The sequence below is a fragment of the Lygodium microphyllum genome, chromosome 30, assembly GCF_053477565.2.
Source record: "Lygodium microphyllum isolate KBCC chromosome 30, Lygodium_microphyllum_v1.1.10, whole genome shotgun sequence".
NCBI lineage: Eukaryota > Viridiplantae > Streptophyta > Polypodiopsida > Schizaeales > Lygodiaceae > Lygodium > Lygodium microphyllum.
In genome coordinates this window covers 26,203,878-26,225,182 of record NC_141164.1, presented here as the reverse complement: position 1 = coordinate 26,225,182, position 21,305 = coordinate 26,203,878, and the positions used below count along the sequence as shown (strand labels likewise).

Here is a 21,305-nt window from a genome sequence, read left to right as displayed (position 1 = left end):
CAGACTACTTTTCCATAGCTTGGACTGTTTGGAGTTCCTCCTTGAAAAGGGCATGGAAGGTGTGAGACGTAGGTGCAACCAAGGGCCTTGCGAGAGACTTGGGTGCAGCTGCGGTTGCTCCCCGCTGTCAAACCAAGTATTTCTATCACACATACTTCTCCAAAAGGCCTCTCGTGTAAGTTGTGAGGTGACCAAAGAGAGGGAATGTGGAGATACACTAGGGTTTGCAAAAGAAAACACAAAGTCTACGAGCATAATTGAAAAGTAGAGAGCTCAAAAACAAATGCATAAACATAAAACATAAAGATAATGGAATGAATGAAAATGTGGACATACACTAGGGTTTGCAAAAGAAAACACAGAGTCTACAACCACAATTGAAACATAGAGAACTCAAACACAAATGCAGAAACATAAAACACAAGAAAGAAGATAATGGAATGAATGAAAATGTGCAAAGGGCTCAAGGGTAAATGAGGTAGGCCGATGCATTGGAGTTGGTGACACATGGCACAAAGATGATAAGAGAGGTGATGAGATAGGCAATAGCTTTGATAGAGGGTAATGCCAAGGAACAAGTGATGTTATCCACAACTGTGATGGAGTAGCGGCATACATGGACAGCTCATCAACTAATGATGGGCATCAAAGGCAGCTGTAGCCAATAGGTGATAGTATTCTGGGTGGCACATGAGACAAGGCGGCCACGTCTAATAATGGGCAGCAAGATAGCAACTAATGACAGCCTCCTCAAAGATATGTGACCTAAAAGTACAAATGACAAGGCCTCAATATATAGGCTAAGGTATGCACCCAAACTTTTGACCCTCATTAAATGCTCGATGGTCTAGAGGGTGTTCACACCCCCCCCCCCACACACACACACACCAAGTGCATTCACATATGAAGCTGTTCATCAACAACTAACAATGGCAGCTCCCAAGGACACCCTCAAGGCAAATGACAGTAAAGGAGAGCCCCACAAAGCTAACTAAACCACTTGAACAACACTCTTTAAAGTATAAAAAACACCCTCACCATTGTGACCCACTGATGGTGCTGCCATGTCCTTGCACTGGTTAGCTCCCAAGTACACCCTCAAGGCACATGACAGTAATGGAGAGCCTGGCAACACCATAAACACCATTTCCACACACAAATCTTGATGGAATAAGGGAAAAGAGAGAAAAACCTAGCAGCATTGTAAACACCATTTCCACACACAGTCTCAAATGGAACAAGGAAAAAGGGAAAAAGAGGAATAATTATCGTGGACTCCACATATCCCCCTTGCCCTCTTCTCTAGATAGTAGTATTCCATACCAACCTATGCAAGAGTGAAGAGAAACTGTCAACCTGAACCAAAGGTGAATGAACCAAAGGAGCATAATGCCCAATGACGATCCATCCTACATATATGACACAACACAAGCCAAGCCAGTAACAAGTGGCTCCAATACCAGTGTAATGCCCAACTACAATCCATCCTACACATATGACATAACACAAGCCAACAAGCACATGGAATATGCATAAGGGAAGGACATCATCCTCTCCTCCCAGTCATAGAACCAAATACAAGCTCGGTCCCACGCCTGGGAGCCAGTAGCAAAAAGGTCAACCCCCTATCACAAGAGTTGGCGTCCCATATCAGCAACCCCTATGGCACCAATACGTGTGCATGGATAGGCCTGCCTGGGGTCTTAAGACCCAGTGTTGTGATCACACCATAAAAATGTGCAAATGAGCCTTAGGTACTTTTTTGCAGGACTTGACCGCCCTAACCATAAAGTTCCCCAAGCACATTCACTATAAATCCCTTTGGCCAATGCTTTTTACAGGACTTCACTGCCCTAACCATAGAGTTCCCCAAGCACATTCACTATGAATTCCTTTCGCCAATACTACCAGTGCCCATTGTCGATGTCCAAGGATATAACACTGCACCTGTATAATGAGCATGGAGAGAACTTCACATAACAAGATCAAGCTGCATAGAGCCCGAGTGATCAGTGACACGAAGGCCAACCAGTTACTATCAGATGTCAGTGGCAATCTGACCAGCTGTCTGCTTCCAGAAAGCCACTAGCTACCTCCAGGTCTATGGCACAGAGATGCTTTGCCCCAGGAAATAAGGAAGTAGAGCCAACAAATGTTGAGTTTAATGATAACATTGTACTGGAAAGCTCAAGCCTCTCCATACAATAGCTTGCTAACCTTGAGAGATGATTCCAGAGAGCTTAGTAAAACATTTCGGTTATCTTCAGAAATTGTAATGCACAGAGCATTGCTTTGCTCACTGTTTACAGTCAACTTTAGCAGCATTAAGAGATTCATCACTATAACACTTCTATAATCAGCTCATCAGCTACATGCAAAGATACATGACACACACAAGAAAGGCATAAGCATATCTTTGGCACACTATGGTCAATTCATCTGTAAAAACAATTCCAAGGCCCTTATGATTGATACATCTGCTAGGCCAGGTCATGTCTTCTAACTGACATTTGAGGCTAGGAAGACACCACCACCCCAAAACTCCCCGTTTCTATGAAAAAGATCCAAAGAATAGCAATTTGAAAAGTTTACAGGAAGCTCAGATTCCAGCATACATTAAGGCACCAGGTTGGCAAAAACAGAAAACTGGTGGCTGGGAAGAAAGGGATCCAAGGACAGGATTGAAGTGCTTTCTTTTAATGGCTTTGTTTCATGACCATGCCATTTTATTCTTTACAACATATATGAACCTCTCTTTTTTCAGAACGTACTGCACACATTTAACAGAGCACAAGAATCAAACAAAAGAAGAATAAACACTACATACTGCTTTGATTTGAGCCCCCATTTACAACTGTAATCTGTCTTCCTCCATACAACTTAAGTTCTTGTGCTAACCGCATTATCTACAATTTCATCAGAAAAAACAAAACCACTGATGAGCAACTGCCCTTCCTCCCCCAATCTACTTCAAGAAAACACTAAAAAGTAGAAAGCGTTTAATAAAACCTATTATTGCATCCCTCCTTATTAACTTGGAAAAAGGAACTAAGGAGAAACATTTTGACAAGAAAACTGAATGCTCCCTCCTGATAGGGATTGACATAGAATGGTCATCACAGAACTATACAAAAAGTTAAAACTTATGCTGCCACATTTGAACATCAAAAAGGAACTACTGAGAATTATTTTGACAATAAAAGTGAATGCTCCCTTCCAATAGAGATTGACATAATCAGGGTCACTAAGACACTGTATAGTAAAGCTTATGCTGCCCCATTTGAACAAAGATGCCCTTCTTTCTTTTTTTGTTGTGGTTTTCCCTTTTCTTTTCTTTTTTGATATGTCCCTTCCAATAGGGATTGACATAATCAGGGTCACTAGGTCACTGTGAAATAGTAAAGCTTACACATTTTCTTCCTTCTTTTTTGTTTTTTTTTTTTTTTTTTTTTGGTTGGTTTGGGGGTGGTGGTCTTTCTAATTTCTAATGACAGTCTTTTTTTCTCACAAAAGAAATAGTTTCTTTGAGTTTTCCTACATTAAAAAAATTTGTTTCTTTATGATTCTGAGTTCTTTTTTTCGGTTCTAACTCTTTTTTTTCATTCCCCCGCTCAGGGTTCCTTTTTGTAATAATAGGCTATCCTTGAATTTTCCACACTTTTCACACATTTTTCGAATAGAGGCGCGAATTTTCATATCTGTAACTCCAGGTTGATTTAGTAAGTTCATGTTATGAACCAGGCAAGCCTCTCTTCCTTGATGGATGCCCCAACCCTTCCCTTTGCTTCCTCACGATCAGAAAAGAAAATCTGGCGGCACGATTATTAAGCAAAGAACAAGTTCTCAAATCAAACTACAAGCTTGCCTCTACATCGTCACAAAGTGGATTGCGATATAAAGCTACAAGGGGAGGCCCTTAAGGCTGTTGTACAAGGACCTAAATACAAGCACCCCAAGACATGGACAATCAATGAAATTTCCCTAAGAGTCAAACAAGAGACCCTTAGCACTAAGAATTTCATGTCCCCCGTGTGGGCTCACAACCTCGAATACAATGGGAATCTCACTAGATTGGCTGGCAATTAATCACTAATGCATCTCTTGTAATGAAACTCATTGCCATCCATATCAAAGTGGTCATTCATCTCAGAAAAAACCTAGGATGAGCCCCTGCTTCTTTCATGTGTATAATATTTTTATTCAATGTTTGCAAACATCTACAAAAGAAAGTATTTATGAAATACCAAATGTGACCAAGGGCCATTCACGTCAAATACCCTCATTTTATGTTTTCCACGTTGCTTTTGCCATGAGAGCCTTACACATTGTTTCTAGAGCTTTAGCACAGAACACAACAGAAAAATAGCCATGGAACTATAGCAGCTAGCCATCTTGAAGTTTGCACATATTATTTGAACATATGAACTTGTGAAGAAAGATATCAATACATTGGATCTGAAATTTTGCTCATATTCCAACTTGCTTTTAACACTTCTAAGTTCTATTTCACCCAAATTCTCTGTCACAAACCTTACACCTTTCCTTGCTAATCCTTAAACTTTTTCCCTTATAGATGGATACAAACTGATTTGCTTTGAAACATACCTCCCAAAACTTTCCAATACAAACTTGAACATTTGCTCCATCTTTTGCTTTATTTTGTTGTCACAAAAATGAGAAATGTTCTTAATGATTTAATTGAAAATGAACTCTAATGCCGGTACATCTAGCTCTTAGCATGGTGACAACTTGAGAGAGAGGAAGAGGCTAGAGAGAGAGAGAAGAGAGGCTTGAGAGAAAAAGAGGGTGTGAGAAGCTTGAGAGAGAGAGAAAGAGGCTTGGGGGAGAGAGAGAGAGAGAGAGAGAGGCTTGGGGGAGAGAGAAGCTTTGAGGTCCTCTTCCGTTCCCCCGAAGTACGGGCTCATATTATGCATCGTATCCCGTTGTTCATGGATGGCCAATTAGTCCATATGGTTCCGTGGAGGCCTATGTCCAAATTTCAGGAGAGACTAAGGCAAGCATGCCCAATTTGGGTCGAGGTGGTTGATTTTCCTGCCCATCTTTGGCGACTTCTTCCCTTCGTGTTGAGATCTCTTGGAGAGGTGTTGGTGGAGCCACGGTTGGCCTCCTATAACAGGAATAGGGCATCCATGCTTTGGGATACATGGAAACCTCGCCCAACTAAAGTTCATTTTCAGGTTCCGAGGTTGCAAACTTTGGTCTATGAGCTCAAATGGGATACATTTGTTGGACACTGTTTCAAGTGTGGGCAATTGGGACATTTCATTTCAAAATGTGATAGAAGCTAGGAGGTAATGCAGCCGTCTTTGGATCGTGATTTGGATATGCAAGACCATCTTCCTCAGAGCAGGTAGCTCAGCAGCTTGAAGTTGCTTCTAAGCAGATTTTTCAGCAAGGACAACTAGATGGAAAGAAGGTTGCTTCTCAAGTTAGAAATCAGTGCGCGTCGCCCTCGGGGGGCTGGAACTTGACTCCTCAGGATAACTCCTGGGATTTGATGGTTCGCCGTAATACTAGATAGAAGTCTCAATCTACTCCTGTTCACCCAGCTCCCCAGACTATTACCTAGACATTTCAACGCCAAGGTAGGGGATTCTATATGAATCCTTGATCTGCAGTTGGTGATAATGAAAAAAGGGTCTCTGATACTACTTTGCACTTTGATCCGCAAGGGCAAATGGTATCTCCTCAGGATGTTTTCCGTGCCAAACAATAGCAGTTTCCTTCTCGTACTTCGATTGCTAGTCTGCAAAAAGAAGATCTAGTTAATGTGATTCAAAGCGAGATGGAAAGATTTCACGTAGCCAAAGCAATTGATATTAAAGGGAAAGGGAAGGTAGGGATCCGATAGTTTTCTTTTCTGTCTTTCATAATGAGAATTGTGTTATGGAACGTTAAAGGTATCTATTCAAGCAGTAAGCAGTATCGGTTGTGGAAAGTTGTGTTAGCCGGTAATTAGGATGTTCTATGTGCCGTGGAGCAAAAATAGCATACTTTGGCAGGATCATCTTATGTATATAAGGATTACTTGGTTTTCTATAGTAGGTGTGTTCCACATAAATCTAGAGTAATGTTGGCCATCAGATCTTCATTGCAACCATCTTTGATTTCTCAGGATCGTAGAGGCAGATTCATGATTTTGGAAATCCAATATGAGGGATAAGTTTTATGGCTGGTGGATGTGTATGCTCCTTCTACTTCTCATGAACGTCATCAGCTTTGGGATGACTTGCATTGCCTTGCTATGGCTCGTCAAGGCTTTGTAATGGGTGATTTCAATGCATGTACATCTATGGATTAGACGACTTCTCAACACTCTGTTATGGATGGTCCTGAGCGTCAGGCTTGGGATTCTTTTGCAGTTGAGTCTTTGAAATAGGACATGTGGTCTCAGTTGCATCCCTCACATTCAGGATATACTTATCGTTCTCTTCAGCATCCAAACACATGGGCCAGGCTGGATAGGACCTATGTTTGTCAAAGTGATTCTTTTCTCCCTGTAGTCGTTGATGCGTGGATAGAGCGAAAGCATGTCTTGTCTGATCACCATCCTTTGATCTTGGAAATGGCACATCGACCTGTTCATGCCTATAAGGCTCTCCTGGCTCGCCTACCCCTTCGTTTCAATCAATCCTTTCTCCTACAAAATCAATTTCTAGAATGTATTCAGCGAATAATTGATTCCTTTCGCTCCAGGGTCCTATCAGAAGGATTGGAAGCATGGCATGTTCTTTGGGATAATGCATGTATGTTATCCCGACAGTTTGGTATTCAGCATGCTTCCATTTTACGCGCTAAATTGCTGCATGCACAATCTTTGTTGGCCCATTCTTTGTCTTTATGTTAGTTGGGGGATTCTACAGATGACTTGCTGACAGGCATTGAATGGTTGAAAGGCTGAGTTCAATCTTTACAGGAACAAGAATATGCTAAATTCAAATTGCTATCTAGAGCAGAGGCTTTGCATGATAACAATTGTCAATCTAACAAGTTCTTTTCTCGATTACATCAGAAATATGTCCGGGAAAATATTGCGCGTCTGAAGAATGAACAAGGTGTTATGGTGACAAAACCTGCTTCCATTATTCAGATGTGTGTAGATTTTTATAAATCATTGTTGGGCCCCCAAGAGATTCTGTTAGATGCTGTTCACTCTGCTCACAGAATCAGATACATTTGTGATTTGATTAGAAATCAAGTTCAGCCAGAATGGGTAGCATTAATGGAGGTGGATATTTTAGAGGATGAAGTGGAAGAGGTACTGTCCCATTTGCCAAAAAGAAAAAGCCCTAGTTGGGATGGGCTTCCTAATGAGTTGTTTTCAACCAATGTTGAGCAACTTAAGGACACGTTGACTCGCCTATGTCAGCAAGTTTGTAATTTTGGTGTCATGCTTTCAGATTGGAAGATTGCAGTCATTCGGTTATTGCCCAAGGCTCCCTCTCCTACTTCTTTGAAACAATGGAGACCCATTTCTGTTATGGGCTCGTTATACAAAATCTTTCGAAAATCATTGCCAACAGATTGCAGAAAGTATTTCCGCATTTGGTTCATCCTCGCCAATACGGTTTCATTAAGGGTCGGAATATAATGCATAACATTTTGAATGTTCAATTGGGGATTGACTTTGCAAAAGCTTCAGGCCAACAGGTGGTCATGCTTCAACTTGATATTGAGAAGGCATTTGATCATGTAAGCTGGTCTTTCTTGAGGCAGCTGATACTCACCATGGGTTTTGGTCCACGTATGGTTTCTCTTGTGGATACTATTGGAAGGGACAGTGGCCCGTATTGCGCTTAATGGAGGCATCACCAATTAAATTACCTTATTCCGCTCTCTCCATCAAGGCTGCCCTCTCAATCCTTTGTTGTTTGCATTGGTTACTCACCCGATGCTTTCTTTGATGGATAAGTTGGCCAATAAAGGTGAGTTAATTGGTTTGTCTCTTCCCAGTGGGGCCCAACTTGTGGATCAATCTTTGGCAAATGATTCCTTTATGTTTCTTAAGGCTGATCGCTCCAATGTTAGTCAGGAAATGGTTGCGTGGAAACTTTTTGCTATGGCATTACGGCTCCATATTAATGCTCAAAAATTCACTCTAATCTCTTGTACGGAAAATGATTTGCAGGCTTTGGGTTGAAATGGTATTGTGATTCCCAAGGGGAATATAACTAGGCATTTGGATTATCCTATTGCGGTGGAGGTGGCTCCTCCTGCCTTGTTGGATTGGATGGCATCTCGTATTCATGATCGATTTATGTACTGGAAGTCACAAGGCTGGCCTCTCCATGTGAGACTTAAAGTTGCACAATGCATTATGATCAGCATGATTTCCTTTTTCTTGCCTTTGCTTCCTTGGACTAAGAAGTCCCTATTGGAATTGGTCCAACCTATAAGATTCATGTTATTGAAGAAGAAAGGTAATTGTTGAGAAACCCTTCACACGCAGTTTGCATTTTTGCGTTTTTGCGTTTAGGGTTTGCAGCCCCAAAAAGGAGCGTCATCCTAGACTGTCTGTGCCTATTTATAGGCCACTCTCTCATTCAGTCTCTCTCTCTCCTGCAGGTTGTCCTGCCTACGTTTTTAGTCTTTCTCTCTCCTACTGCTTGCGTTTTGTCTTTCTCTCTCCTCACCTGCATTTTTCTATTGGTTGCAACCTCTTACTGCTGGTCGCATCCTCCTCCCACTGGCAGCTCACTTCTAGTCCTTCCACTATCCTCCCACCCCTTGAGGCAGACATTGCGGTTCGTGCTTCACACTGCCCTCACACCCCTTGAGGCAGACATTGCTGGTTCGTGGTTCATGGTGACTGACCTCTTCCTTCTTCAGCAAGGCACACTGGTATCCATGGCTTCTTTACCAACAGATAACCAAGCTATTGGGTGCTCCTACTGTGGCATCACCAAACAAACCACCGATGCTTGCCGACTTCGACCTTTGCTCCCCACCCACCCAGAGTATGTGTCTTCCACCAGGCACTCCTTGTGCCACCTCTCCTTTCTGGGCCACAGAGAACATTTTGCATCGGCTATCAGAGTACTATGCTCGAGGCAATAAGATGCATCCGATACGCACTAAGTCCTTTTGAGCACGTGGAGGATTGATTGGCGCTACGACATCCTGGAGATCGTCGCAATGCCAACGGCAATCTTCTCCCACTTATTTTCAGATACAGTGGCTTCCACGACCTACGGATCTGCAGTCCGCTCCATTGAGAGAAAGTGATTGTTTGATACCGTCTCTTCATCAATCCGCTTCTTCGAGAGACAATGGCTACTCGACTCCTTCCTCTTCTTCAGCTACCCAGTCTGCTCCACTAAGAGATAGCGACTGTTGCCCACCTCTTGCTCATTCTGATCCCCACCCTTCCCCACCCTCAACTACTTAGGTTCGATAGGCTACCTCTGGGAGCTCTTCGGCACCCCAGATATATTCTTCGGCACGACCAGCGGCACTTCCTTCATCATCAGACATTTCAGAGTCCGTGATCCATGAGTTTTTGGATTCCCTATCTAGTTCAGAGGGGGATTCAGAGGGGGATGTTATTTCTTTGCCCTCAAAGGGGGCATCTACTTCTTCTTCGACTTCAGCGGGGGCCCCTCCATCTCCCACCTCAGAGGGGGAACCTACTCCACATGAAGTTCTTTACCCATCCTCTCCTTTCTTTGGGTGGCTGTCTTCAACCAATCATCTAGCTCTTCTGCAAGCTCTTTGTCTACAGTCTCATCCCTGGACAGATATAGCAAAATGCTTTATAGAAAAGACTGGCATTTCCCATGGCAGCACGGTTATTCATGCTTCTTGGTGGCATGTGTTTAACTCCACAAGATCTATTAAGGCCTCTCACTCTTTTCTCATTTCCCATATGTTCGCATCTTGGCAAGCGATGTTACATTTTTCGGTTTGGCACCCCTCGGATTCTCACAAGGAAAAGAATTCTCTCCCAGGCGAAGTACTGGCCTCTTCCACGTTGTTGGACTAGCTTGACAAAGATCTGCAGAGAGACAAGTTTAACCGCATGGCTCGGTTGGGGTTGCAGACAATCCAGTATGGTGTCGTTCCATGGCAGGCCCGTCTTTATTCATTTCGGCACATTCGCCAGCACTTTCAGGTGCCTAGAGGGTATCATGTTATTTGGTCGGCCATACAGGACAAAATTAGGAGCTACTATCCTTTGCCTACATTACAGCTTTTGTCTCCCTAGCATGATTGGATGTTTGTGATTCTTGATGATTTAATGTAAAATATTTACTACTTAGTTCAATTATCTTCACGAAAAAAAATAAAGGAGACCTGATGATCTAATGTAAAATATTTACTACTTAGTTCAATTATCTTCACGAAAAAAAAGAAATAAAGAAGGAAAAAAAAAGAAAGGAGAAAGAAAAAAAGAAAGTTATAGGCTTGAAGGAGAATGGCCAAAAAGTGCCTATTTTTTCGTACTAAATCGTACGGATACATAAAGTACCGTACCATATGGATCAGTCCGTACTACGTACAGAGACAACCTTGGTGACCATTGCTCCAGTAGTGAAGGGTTTGACACCCCGGTATTGCAATGGACAAGTGTATAAGCTATGTGGTACAAGGACATAGCAAAAGAAATGAGGTGCAATCTGAAACTTTCATTAATTAGAAGTTTATACCTTAGGTTTAATGATCATTTCACTTAAGTTATAAAGTAGACCCTGAGCTTAATTTTGGTCCGATGAGCAACTCACTTATGATTAATGGCCAAGTCATTAATTAGCCCTTAATCAAAAATGAGATTGGATAAAGGACAGCCAGCTACTAACTTAGAAAGTTGATCTTGCCTATTTAAGGTCTCTTTCTCTCGCATATTAGAGCCACCCGAGTTTGAAGACAGCCATTCTTCTCTTCTTTGCTACAAAAATTGCAATTTTCAGCCATTGAACATGAGTTGACAGCACATACAGAGTCGCGACAGCAACCAATCTTCTCCTCTAGGCATGTAGAATCCATTTGGGCAATTTTGCAATTCCATTTACTGCAAGCTATCCTGTTGTTTTTGACCTATTTCTCAAAAAAACAAGTTACTACAGCACTATGGGCTGAGAATCTCTTTTCTTCTCTGAGATCTCGAGCCTAGTGCACTTTTTAGACAACTTTGTTTCGAAGAATGTGATTTCCTCACAATTTCATCACAACAAATCTCTCTATTTGAGAGGAACAATGTGGGAATTGCATGGAAACTATGCAAGACAACTGTCTGGGTGAATACTCCGTGAAATTGGGCTCAAATGCTAGCTGTCATTTTTAGGGTTTGGCAAGCTGAAGTGTTCGTTTGCAATTTTGAACACTATATTACGAAAAGTAAAAATTTAAGATATAATAAAATTAACACTTTACCGATTCAAGAGAGACAAATGAGACCAAAAAGGCCCCAAAACTAGTGCCCCCTGAGAAATTTCTTTAGATTGTATTCCAAGATCTTGTGAATCACACTACAACTAAAAATAGGTCCAAATCCCTAAGAAGATGAAAGTCCTTGCCACAAACTCAAGAGATATGCCCTCGAGTCTTCACTCCTATTGATCTAGCCAATACTCTTACAAAATCAGGAAAAAATGGCCAGCCGCAAAATCCCCAAATTTGCCCCATGATATGAAGTGCCCAAGAGCACAAATTGGATCTTCTCCACTTGGATGCAAGTCACCTTGCTGAAGATGAGCAATTCATCTTAGATTATTGTACATATTGTAATTTCCAGGAAATTCTCTTCATGCATGGCTGAGATTCGATGGTATGTGGCCCAAGACAGCTGAGAAACCCTAACTCTGCTGTAATTCTGATCTGAATCAGCAAATTTTTAATTCACTCTTGAAAGGCTGCAATTCAAATGTTCAATTTGGCAAAGAGAGAGAAAGAGATATCCAGCAGATGAGAGAGAAAACAGCATTTGCAGGTAAGTCCAAAAATTTGTAACTTGTGACTTGACTCTCGTCTTTCACATGGTGTTGTCTGTGCACCCAAGTGGCATGCTTGTATCATTTGCTAGAAATAGCAATCTTCCAACTTCCAATAGTTCAACCTAATGACCTACACCTTAGTTACAACAATGCAGCCCATGGTACAAAAGTACGATACATCACACATATCAATATGGTGTGCATGGAAGATACACAAATTTTCGGAGATAGAAAGAAGATGAGCTGGTGAAGAGTCTTTAGCTGAAGACTTAAGCAACAAGCTACCTGTCCAAGGAGTTGCATTTTCTTGAGAGGGTTGGACAACAAGGCCCAGAAGCAATCACTCTCAATCAAGGGATTAGGACATTTGACCCGCTTATGGTGCTGAGATTTTGTGTATGTCAAATAGCATGGCCATTATTAGTTTGCACCAAAGATTTTTGAAATAAATTGAAGAAATACTGCAAGGGGAGCTAGAGCTTGGGACCATTTGGTGGTGGTATTTCTGTATTGGAGCAATCTAGCTGCCTGTGTTCTTTTTAGTTTTTTATTTCAAAAGAGTCAAAGTATTATCTGCAACAATTTGTTTTAGCAATGACACCCGAGAGCAAGAGACCCAGGCGCAAGGATGGGTCGAGGGGGGGGGGGAAGAGAGAGAGAGAGAGAGAGAAGCTTTGGGGATTGCACAAATCTAAAGCCTAGTGGAAACTGACAGTGATGGAGGGATGGATCAACAAGACATTGTTTAAATGTAAGGTATTCCCGGTGCAACCTCATACAAAGATTATGTTTCACTTTATTAGACTTTGGGGTGGTTGGCATATTTGGGTCACTCGCAATGGGTTCATTTGATATGCCACTTTGGGCATTCAGCACACGTCACGAAGCTTTAAAGGACTTCTTCAGTGACAGCTTGATCTTATTCAGAATGCTGATATCTTGACGAGAAATGATTTAGTTTCTTGGCATCAAGCGGTCTCTTCACTGACCCTGTCCTAACTTTTGTACTTTTTGGTATGATATAATTACTCGTTACGAAAAGAGAGAGAGGAGAGAGAGAAAGAAAGAGGGGGGAGAAGGAGGGAGAATTAGTCTGTTTAAATGGCGGTCTCCAAAGCCTGTCTGATAAAAGCTAATGTTTCTTTTTTTCTAATGTGACAAGATTTCTTAAAAGCTGGTCGTTTTCCACGAGAAAAGCTTTCACATTCTTGTATGGAAAATGGATGACAAGAAAAAACATGACAATTTGCATGAGAAAGCCATCATCTATGAGAAGACTGCCACCACCACACACATGAGAGAGACATGCTGTTACAAACATAGCACAGGTTGCTCATGAAACTTGCCTCACCTCAAGACACACATGCAGGAGCACCACGCTCATCACCTCAAGCACCATTGCATGTCATGCACTTCCATAGCCACCAGCTCCATGCATGCTTTGACCAGCTGGTACATCACCAAACAGCCCCCAAGCTACCCCAGTAGAATATGCAACCTCCACCTCTGTGTTACACCTAATACTTATCAATAAATAACAATCCTTTTCCTCAACCATCTATTCCTGAAGAAGAATGGGAACATTTCCAACAAACCTCCTTGTATTTGAGGCCCAGGGAACAACAGCACAGAATCCAGTGTCTACTAAATATACACATCCCATGATAAACTACCAAGATAAATCACATCCATTTATGGTAATCGGCTGATGGCATCTTGCTAACCTGCATGTCAATTTTGTACATAGTTGTGGAGCATGTTTCTTCCTTGCTCATCTCTTTCCTTGAAATCTTAAGCATGGAATGGACTTATGAATGGAGTCAGTATCATGGTCATGATACTGAGGAATTTTCTTGCTATTTTGGTAAGTAACAATGGCTAGATCTATTGCATCAGATGATCGGGATGCAGCCATAATGATAAGAGTACAGAACAAAGGTGAGGTACATGAACATGAGCTCTGTTGAACCCACAAGTCAAGCACAATAACCAGCAGGTCATACAATGCAGTAACCACAGACCACCAGCAGGAATTGCAAGTCAGCTTTTAGCCATCCTTCAGATTTTGATTTTCAGTTGGATTTTGATTTTGTAAGCCATGATGTGAAATACTCTAGGAAGATGCACTTTATTGTAGGTCTCCTATAATGCATACATAATACAACACACTCTCTCCCTCCCTCTAACTTTTTTTCGTGGCCTGTTAATGCTTCCAAATTTCCATACAGAAAGAGTATAGCCATGGTTGATATAGGCAATGTAACAGTTTAGCACGTCTCCCCTCTACATGCAGTCTTGTTCTGTTAGCATAAACAGTCAATCACACTGTTTTATCTCATCTTTAGTCCATACTTCATCATAACCACAAATTTCTCTTTCCTTTATCCATAGATCTGACTATCGTTCTCTCTTCTTTTAACATACTAGCTCTAAAACCAAAATTTAGGTTCCAAATCTTAGGCAAATATTTCCAGAAACTAGTACAATTGATCAGAAAAGCATTGAGAAAGTGTAAGTTCTACATCAGAATGCAAAGATATTTGCTTGAAACTTAATCTGAAAGCATGAACAAAGAATAATGGACAATAATACACCATTCCTTTGGAAACTTAGTGGGAGGAAACATCAATGCGAATAACCATACCTGAGCTTGAAGAGCAGCAGAGTCAGGATTTAGTCCTGATGTGTCACCGTCACCTTTAAACAGAGCTTCCTGCAATTTAATACTTGCACATAGAGAAATTAGATGCTCTGACAAAACACAAAATAGCAGCATTTTCTTTTTCTTCTTTTTTTTTTTTTTGTTGAAATGGCTTGAAATTTGGAAGATGCCTTTAGAATGTATCCAAGTTTGAATTCACACACCCATGTATAGACCCACATGCTCAAACCACTTGGGCTACACCCCATTGGCAAATAGCAGCACTTTCATACGAGTTATGGCTATGAAACAAGCTCGTTCCAATTCAATCAAACTATTACAACAGTAAGATACATAAGTGCAGGTTCGAAGTAGGAGAGCTTTCCACCTGTATATTCCCAATAAGGTCTGACAAGCGCGCCTTCCCCCCCAAAACCACATGCCCAGTTAGACCTAGCACAAAGAAAAGCGCAAAACATAGAACACTTAAAGAAAATAAAATTACAAGCTACTAGATGGCATTGAGTAAACATCAAACAAATAGAACACGTATAAAGAAAAGAACAAATTTTAAAACATTGTAGTGCATGGTAAAATGATGATGCATCAAACAAACCAAAAACTTATGCAAAAGTCTGAAGTCAAAAGCCCAGAAAAAAAAAACTGCCGGATTGGTGTCTGATTGGCCTGCATTTTCAGCCTGTGAACCTTGTGTTCGCTGCCTAGAGTCTAGTTTGACACGTCACTGCCCAAAGCTGGCATTGTGCTCCCTCCATTGCTCCCCACATCATCAGCCCACATGGTGGAGTGCTGCTGCTTGGGATCCACCTCTTGAGTATGACACACACTTAGAGCTCTTCTTGGCATCTCCGACGCCACTCTCAGCTCACCTTTGCCCTAGTACTTGGGACACAAAGGTTTGAGGTCAGAGCAGCAGAACTAAAGTTGCAACAGTGAAAACACAGGCTGCAACTGATGGTGACAGCAGGGGAAAGATGATGGCATGATGACGACATCACCTCGAACTAGTGTAAGCACATCCTCATGGCCCAGGCAGGCTGGAGTAATGGTGATGGCTGATGGCTGAAAAAGCAAAATGAGGAATAAAGCAAGGTGCCTACAACATGCTTTTATAGGGAAGTTTTGGGCATTTGTCCTGCTAAACAAAATAAATGCCTTTTCATAAATAAACCTTTTTGGGGCTATTTTTGTGAAGTAACAGTAGGCCAAAAAGCATGATATTTTGTGTTAATGCAAGCCTTTAATTTTAGTGGCTCAACATCCCTATCATGGTCCAAAAGGTGCCCAAGGGACGAGAGAGTATTATTGTGCCATTTGTTACCCAAAGGGTCCCACCCCAAAGCGACCAAGGCAACAGGTTGAGGATATCACAACCATAGTTGCCAAGGGTTTCTCAAACGGGTTTCATAGGTTTCATACGAGTTTCGTAAAATGTTAGAAATGGGTTTCATTCGAGATGGAAAAAAGTATGAGAGTTTTATATACATATAGTATATGCCTCATGTGACATAGAAAACATCGATTGACATTATTAATTATATTATACAATGCAAATGAACATTCAATATAGTATCAATATTTGCATGCATCATGGTCCACTATTCATGTCCAATATCAGCTTTAGCTGTAAAAGCAGCCATCAATATATGCAATCATCATGGATAACAACTCAAAACAAAACTCCAACAATCAATGCCAACATCCATATCAACATGTTAAATGAATCCATGACAAGCAATGATTACAAAAGTCTGAAGATATTGAGGGTATGGTATTTGTGAAAGTTTAAAATAGGTGTTTCATACGTTTATGAAATGCCTAGGTATGAAACGAGTGTCCTAACCTTATGAAACGGGTTTCTTAGCAACTATGATCACAATGGACTGCCCAAGGATCTAGTAGGATTGTAGAGGTGATGGATATCCTCTTTTGGTCGGACCAAAAGCCCAAGTGAATGGGTCCTTTTTTTTTTAAGATAACAAATGAACAATAAGGTTCCAAGTCAACCACTCTTTGACAAGCTAAAGGGGAGAATGCTTACACAACGCAAGGGTTTCCATTTGGAGGGGGGGAGAGATTTTCATCCCTTTAAAAGCCCTGTTTCACATAAACATGACACAACGCATGGGGTAATGCAAGGGGCAATGCAAAATGGGATGCATGAATGCAACAGTGCCACTTGCACGCCCTCACAAGGGAATTGTTTAGATACTAAGCATCCTTTTACAAAGATGATCATCCTTATACAAACAAAAGATGATACAAATATGTGAGGAAATAGAGTCAACAGTCAAATCCACATAAGCACCAAGAGAAGAAACCACCCTCTCACTGCTGAAAAGTGAAAGGAAAAGTAAGCACCCCCTCAAACCTCTCACCCCATCATATCAATGTCCAAGGAGAAAGGACAAGCATCTCATGAAGTAGAGTGAAGTGTGTCTCTTAGCTGGAAACCTATGAGATGAGAGACCACACTAGGCCCAAGGAAGCCTATGACTCGGCCTCAAGAGAAGCCTCCATGTTGGTCCAAGAGTGTGAAGTTCAACCATAAGGAAACGAACATGGACATGTCAAACAATCGAGTCTCATGCCAATCAAAAATCAGTAGGTTCCTAAACTATTAGACCTTGACTGAAACACAAGCCATAAGCATAACTACCACATGAGACATTAAGAGATGCATACCTAAACTTCAATGAAGATGCTTTTGGTGCTTTAGTGAAAAGTGAAGGAAATACCCCACTACCAAAAGATAGGCAAGCTTAACGTGTAAGTAAGGGTAGAAATACGCAATGGAGAGAGAGAATACAAGCTCAGGTCAACCCTGTGAGAATCAAAAGATTCATAGGTAGGAGGGAGAGTAACTTCTCGGTCAATGACATAAGCGTCTAAACCAAGGGAGATACTACGCTCCACATTCCTCTGTGTTCAAGAGTCTCACAGAAAAGATGCCTCGGCTACTTCAAGCTATGCACAAGAGCTAGATGGCAACTCAAAAGTAGAGATCAGCATACCATCTATCCTCAATGGAGGCATGGAGTGCTTGAGGTTAATATGTCGAATATAGTCACAATTCCATAAATGCACCCAACACTCAAATGCAACATCACAATATTGAAGTTACGAATAAATTCAAGCAAGAGACCCTGCATAAGCTCAACTATGTCTATGGCATTACTACTCTTCCAAGAGCATGCTACCTCATATGAAGACCACCAGGGTTCCTCCCCTTAATGAGATTCCATAGATTTTATGAATCCAACACATGCCACATAAGGTTAGTGCTAGAATTGTGAGAGTGCGCAACGGAGGAGAATCACGAACATCGAGAGAAAAGGAGAGAAGAATAGAAAAAGAGAAAGCAGGAAGAGAAGAATGATATGCACTAAACAAAGAAGAAGGCCAACCCTACATGCACCGCAAGGCATCAATGAGGAAACCGGATCAGGCTGAATAATGATAACGACACCTCAACAATGACTCTGACAGAGGCAAAGAGTGCAGCCTACTGTCCATGAGGGAGAAAAACTATTACAAAGTGGATAGCAAGCAAACGAACTTACTCCTTGTCTAATTCTCTTATATCTTTGTCTCAAAGCCGCACATATTCATCTTGGGTGTGAAGGTATACTAACCTTGAAGGGAGACCTTCCTCTTGAGGGCAATCTTCTTCAATCTTGGTAAGAGATATTAGCAAAGTGCATATCTTGGGTATTAAGAGTCCATAGTTTGTATGCACTTCATTTTATACCTGAGCCATTTTAGGTTGGCCAACTCATATTTTAAGTGGATTGGTCATTATTTGAGAAATTCTTTCTACCTATTTGTTGGCAATCCCTCCTACACTCTGTTCAATCATCATATGATTCCCTCAACACAATTACTTCTAGGTGGAGAGAGAGGCTGATGCAGGATGAAGATGATACAAGGAACCTCAAACCCCCCAAATCTCAAATTCCAAGGGACAAAGATGAGAGAGAGAGAGAGAGAGAGAGAGAGAGATGAAGGTGTACAAAGATGAAGATGATACAAGGAACCTCAAACCCTCCATGTCTCAAATTCCAAGGGAGAGCTCAGTTGAGAGTTACATCACAAATGCCACGAACAACTCTGAGTGTGCCCTTCTTGAGACAAATCCCAAAAAAAGCACAGTACTCCACCATGTAGGCTAACGATGTGGGCGGCAATGGAGGGAGTAAAACGTAGTCCTCCATGAAGTAAGATATTGGCGCAAACTTCGAGTAGCAAACACAAGGTCTGCAGGCTGAAAACGTAAACCACTCAGGCAGCAATGATGGGAGGGCTGCTTTGTGGTGGGAAGACTTTGGTTACAATGGCCCTAAGCTACAACAATTCACAATCTATATTCTTGGTTTTAAGCAATGGAATAATACGAATTAAAGTCACATGTTTATATATTAAAATGTTTTTTATTGTATATTGTGCCTTGTATTAGTAATACAAATTGAATGTGGACAAAATATCTAATATGCGCATTTTTTAAATGTTGTACCCGTCCCCTAGTTTTGGTTATTCCCCATTCCATGTTTCCATGGCTGTAATGCCCTAGGAGAGCTATCTGCTATAGATGTCTAATGCCCCCTATATGCTAAAGATAATATTGTCAGAGTGAAGCAATGCGGAAGCGAATGACCGTGACAAAGAGTGAACAGAGAGAGGAGAGAGAGAGGGGGAGAGAGAGAGAGTGAAACACAAAAAATCTGCAATGAAGAATGCTATATAAGGATGCAGAATTATACACGGGTGCAAAGAAAATATCTGCCTATGTCTCCACATTGAGGACCTCGATCTCCGTCAGCCCCGAGTGCAGTCTCCATCACCATCAGGCTGAAATCTATCAGATACAAGTGTTGAAGTCTGCTGGAAACTCAACCTTATAAAGGCTGAAAAGAGTGCCTCAGAAATGACCCGTAATAACCAGGTCGGCTATGCAGCCGACCAATCATACTGCAGTCGGCAAACAATCCGACTGCTGCCACATGGCAGACTGCCACGTGGCACCACTAATGTGGTAGGAGATGACTCTCAACACCCCCTCTCAGATCCTTGGACAAGGCAACAGACGAAGGGATTTGGAATGTCGATGAAGTAAAGCTTGGGAAAGTGCCTTCATAAACAAATCTACAAGATTATCTTTAGTTTTACAGTACTCCACATCAATGGTCGCATCCAAAAGCTTCTCCCTAATGAAGTGATACTGGATCTCTATGTGCTTCGTCTGGGCATGGAATACAGGATTCCGTGCCAAGGCAATGCAATTCTCATTGTCGCACCGCAAGATAGTAGGACGAGTTTGGGGGTAGCCAAGCTCCTCCAACAACCGCCGAAGCCACACAGTCTCACATGTGGTAAAAGACGCAGCCCGATACTTTGCCTCAGTCGAAGATAGGGCTACTATGGGCTGCTTCTTGCTACTCCAAAAGATAGCACAAACACCCAAGGTGAAACAATAACCTATAGTAGACCGCCTTTGATCCACATCGCCAGCCCAATTTGAATCACTCCAACCTGTAAGAACAAGATCAAAAGCACATGTACCTGCTGGATAGGAAATCCCGAGGTCGGAGGTCCCCCTCAAAAACCAAAGTATCCTCTGAGCAACCTGCCAATTCACTTGATGAGGGGCACTCATGAACCCAACCAAGAGACCTACAATAAAACATAGATCAACTCGTGTGCTGAGGAGCCAAATCAATGATCTAATCAGCTGACGGTAGCGAGTGGCATCCACCAAAGAGAATCTACGTGTGAAGTGGCCTTCCAGTTCGGATCCATAGGAGTAGAAATGGACCGACGATCCTCCATCTCAAAAGTCACCAAGAGCTCTTGTACATATCTCTATTGAGAGATGAAAATCCCCCTCTAAGACTGATAAATCTCGTGGTCCAAAAAGAAATGGGGAAGTCCTAAATCCGTCATCTCGAACTTCTAATGTAGGGCTGCCTTTGTCTCTTCGACCTTCTGGGCATGATCACCTATAACAATCAAGTCATCAACATACAAAACAAACAACACACGACCACCCTCAAAAGTGTGCACATAAAGCTACGGATCGGCCTTAGAGCGCCGATATCCCAGCTTGGCCTGGAGAAACGAATCAATCATCTCGCTCCAAGCACACAGAGCCTGCTTCAGGCCATACAAGGCCTTCTTCAACCTGTAAACCTTCCCATCTGAGGAACCAAAGCCGGGAGGCTGCTCTACATAGATCTCCTCCTTCAAATCACCATTCAAGAAGGTCAACTTCACATCTAACTGAGAAACAGGCCATCTCCTATGACCAACCAAGGCAAGAATAGCACGAATAGTCGCCATGCGAGCTGTAGGGGTTAAATATCATGGAAGTCAACACCTAGGCACTGTGCAAAACCTTTAGCAACAAGGCAAGCCTTGTGCTTGTCCAAAGAGCCATCACTATGATACTTGCTCTTGAAGACCCATTTGACACCAATCACCTTCTTGTGAGAGGGACGAGGCATAACAGACCAAGTGCCATTCCGCTCAATAGCCTCCAACTCAGCTTCCATCGCCTTTCACCAATGATCAGACAGTAACGCCTCCTTCACTAATGTAGGCTCTCTATCCTGCATAACACGGGACATCAAACAGTAGTTAAAGCAAACAAGCTCCGAACAATGTGCCTGGTGCCTCCGTGACCTCCATAGTCCATC

At 42.0% G+C, this 21,305-nt stretch overlaps 1 protein-coding gene across 1 annotated transcript in view; it reads right to left on the bottom strand.

Annotated features, from left to right (window-relative positions):
* Window positions 1-21,305, bottom strand: part of LOC148009635 (uncharacterized) — a 62,434-nt gene that overhangs the window by 32,009 nt on the left and 9,120 nt on the right. Inside the window, exons 3-5 of the mRNA XM_087673064.1 lie at window positions 14,981-15,013; window positions 14,596-14,664; window positions 2,828-2,906 (exon numbers count right to left, since the gene is read on the bottom strand). Coding sequence (XP_087529190.1) covers window positions 2,828-2,903 — 76 coding nt within the window. The 5' untranslated portion in view covers window positions 2,904-2,906; window positions 14,596-14,664; window positions 14,981-15,013. The remainder of the gene's footprint in view (window positions 1-2,827; window positions 2,907-14,595; window positions 14,665-14,980; window positions 15,014-21,305) is intronic.